This window comes from Colobus angolensis, unplaced genomic scaffold, assembly GCF_000951035.1.
Source record: "Colobus angolensis palliatus isolate OR3802 unplaced genomic scaffold, Cang.pa_1.0 Scaffold510, whole genome shotgun sequence".
NCBI classification, from domain to species: Eukaryota; Metazoa; Chordata; class Mammalia; order Primates; family Cercopithecidae; genus Colobus; species Colobus angolensis.
In genome coordinates this window covers 237,900-239,348 of record NW_012118600.1, presented here as the reverse complement: position 1 = coordinate 239,348, position 1,449 = coordinate 237,900, and the positions used below count along the sequence as shown (strand labels likewise).

Sequence of the window (1,449 nt, the reverse complement as noted above, 5' to 3'; positions counted from 1 at the left end):
GGATTACAGGCTTGAGCCACCGCGCCCGGCCCTTTGTTCACTTCTTTGTTCAATGCACCAACAACCTGGACAATTCACAGTCAAGACTTTCCATCCGGTAACAAGAGTGCATTCATGTGAATTATAACACAGTAATGTTTATCAGTCTCTGCTTCCAGTGCAGGCATTTTGTGTCTAAACGATTGTATAAAGTGATACACGAATTTGGATTTATAGCCTTTGGGAGCATTCACAATATTTTTAGCGCCTGGGAGCTTAAATTTCCAAAAATGTGAATTAATATTTTTGCAAACACTTGGGTGGTCAGTTACAAACAGGGACTCCCCAGGAATCTCAATATAGCCGCTAAGGAGGGGCGAGACCATCCTCTGCCCTAAAAGGATGCGCGCTGTAATGAGCCCCCTGAGGTGGAGCTGGGACTTCCCTGCAGAAGCGCCTTTGGGAAGCGGCAGCTGTACTACCTTGGAACCTGGGGAACTACATTACCCAGAAAGCTCTACATTGAACGACAGCGCTGCAGAACCAGTAAGGGCTCAGAATAAAGGCGCTTCTGTGTGCGCACGTAACGTAGTGGCGGGATTCTCAGCGATCACTGGTAGCGGCCATTTTGGTTCATGGTGGGTGTGTGTGTGCGGTTTGTGAGGTGAGAGGCGCTGGAGCTGTGGGTCCGAACCGCGGTGTCTGAACCCAGAAGTTGGAGAAGAGTCCTTCTCGCCGCACGGAGGCCGATCGTAGGCCCCAAAACGGCGCCCGCCTCTCCCGGCCGTGCTTTCCGCACGTACTCGGATGGCGGCGGCCGCACTGAGGCTCCCGGCTCAGGTAATTGTGCCTTCCCTGCCCTCAGGTCACCTCATCCTAACCCGAGTCCTAAAGCAGCGAGGGAGCGGCGACTGTTCGCAGGTCTGCAGCCCGGACCCGGCGTCGGGATACTGAGGCGTTCGCGGGCGAGGTCCCTGTTTCTGACATCTATGGGAAGCGGTGGGGAGAGCGACAGGCACAGGGACCGGCGCGGACAATGGCCTGGAGTTGGACGGACCAGGGAGGATGGAACCGGGGATCCACAGGCGCCCGTGGAACAATGTGTGAGGCGAAGCTTCTCTTGGAAGAGCAGGCTGGGGGCTGTGTATTCACTGTGAAGACGCTAGAAGCCATGGAGAGTTTCGAAGAAAGGAGGGATGCGATCCAAGTCCAGGCTTTTAGTGTTTCCCAAAGGCCAAAGGAAGAACATAGTAGAGGGAATGAGGACCTTGGGGTTCTGGGAGGTTGACTCCTTTGTTGATAGATCACATAGGTGGTAGAGATGACATTTTGCACTGAGACACGCATGTCAGACAGCCACTCCGAGGTCACCTGGCTCCAGCGATAAGAACAGGTTCAAGGAGACCTGAGCTTATCAGATCCCCTTTGTTTTTTTTTTTTTTTTTTTTTGAGGCGGAGTCTCGCTCTGTC

The 1,449-nt window shown here is 53.5% G+C and overlaps 1 protein-coding gene across 1 annotated transcript in view; it reads left to right on the top strand.

Moving 5' to 3' along the window:
* Nucleotides 1-786: 786 nt before the first annotated feature.
* ZNF418 (zinc finger protein 418) overlaps nt 787-1,449 on the top strand; it is an 8,282-nt gene continuing 7,619 nt past the window's right edge. The window contains exon 1 of the mRNA XM_011960457.1: nt 787-819. Coding sequence (XP_011815847.1) covers nt 787-819 — 33 coding nt within the window. The remainder of the gene's footprint in view (nt 820-1,449) is intronic.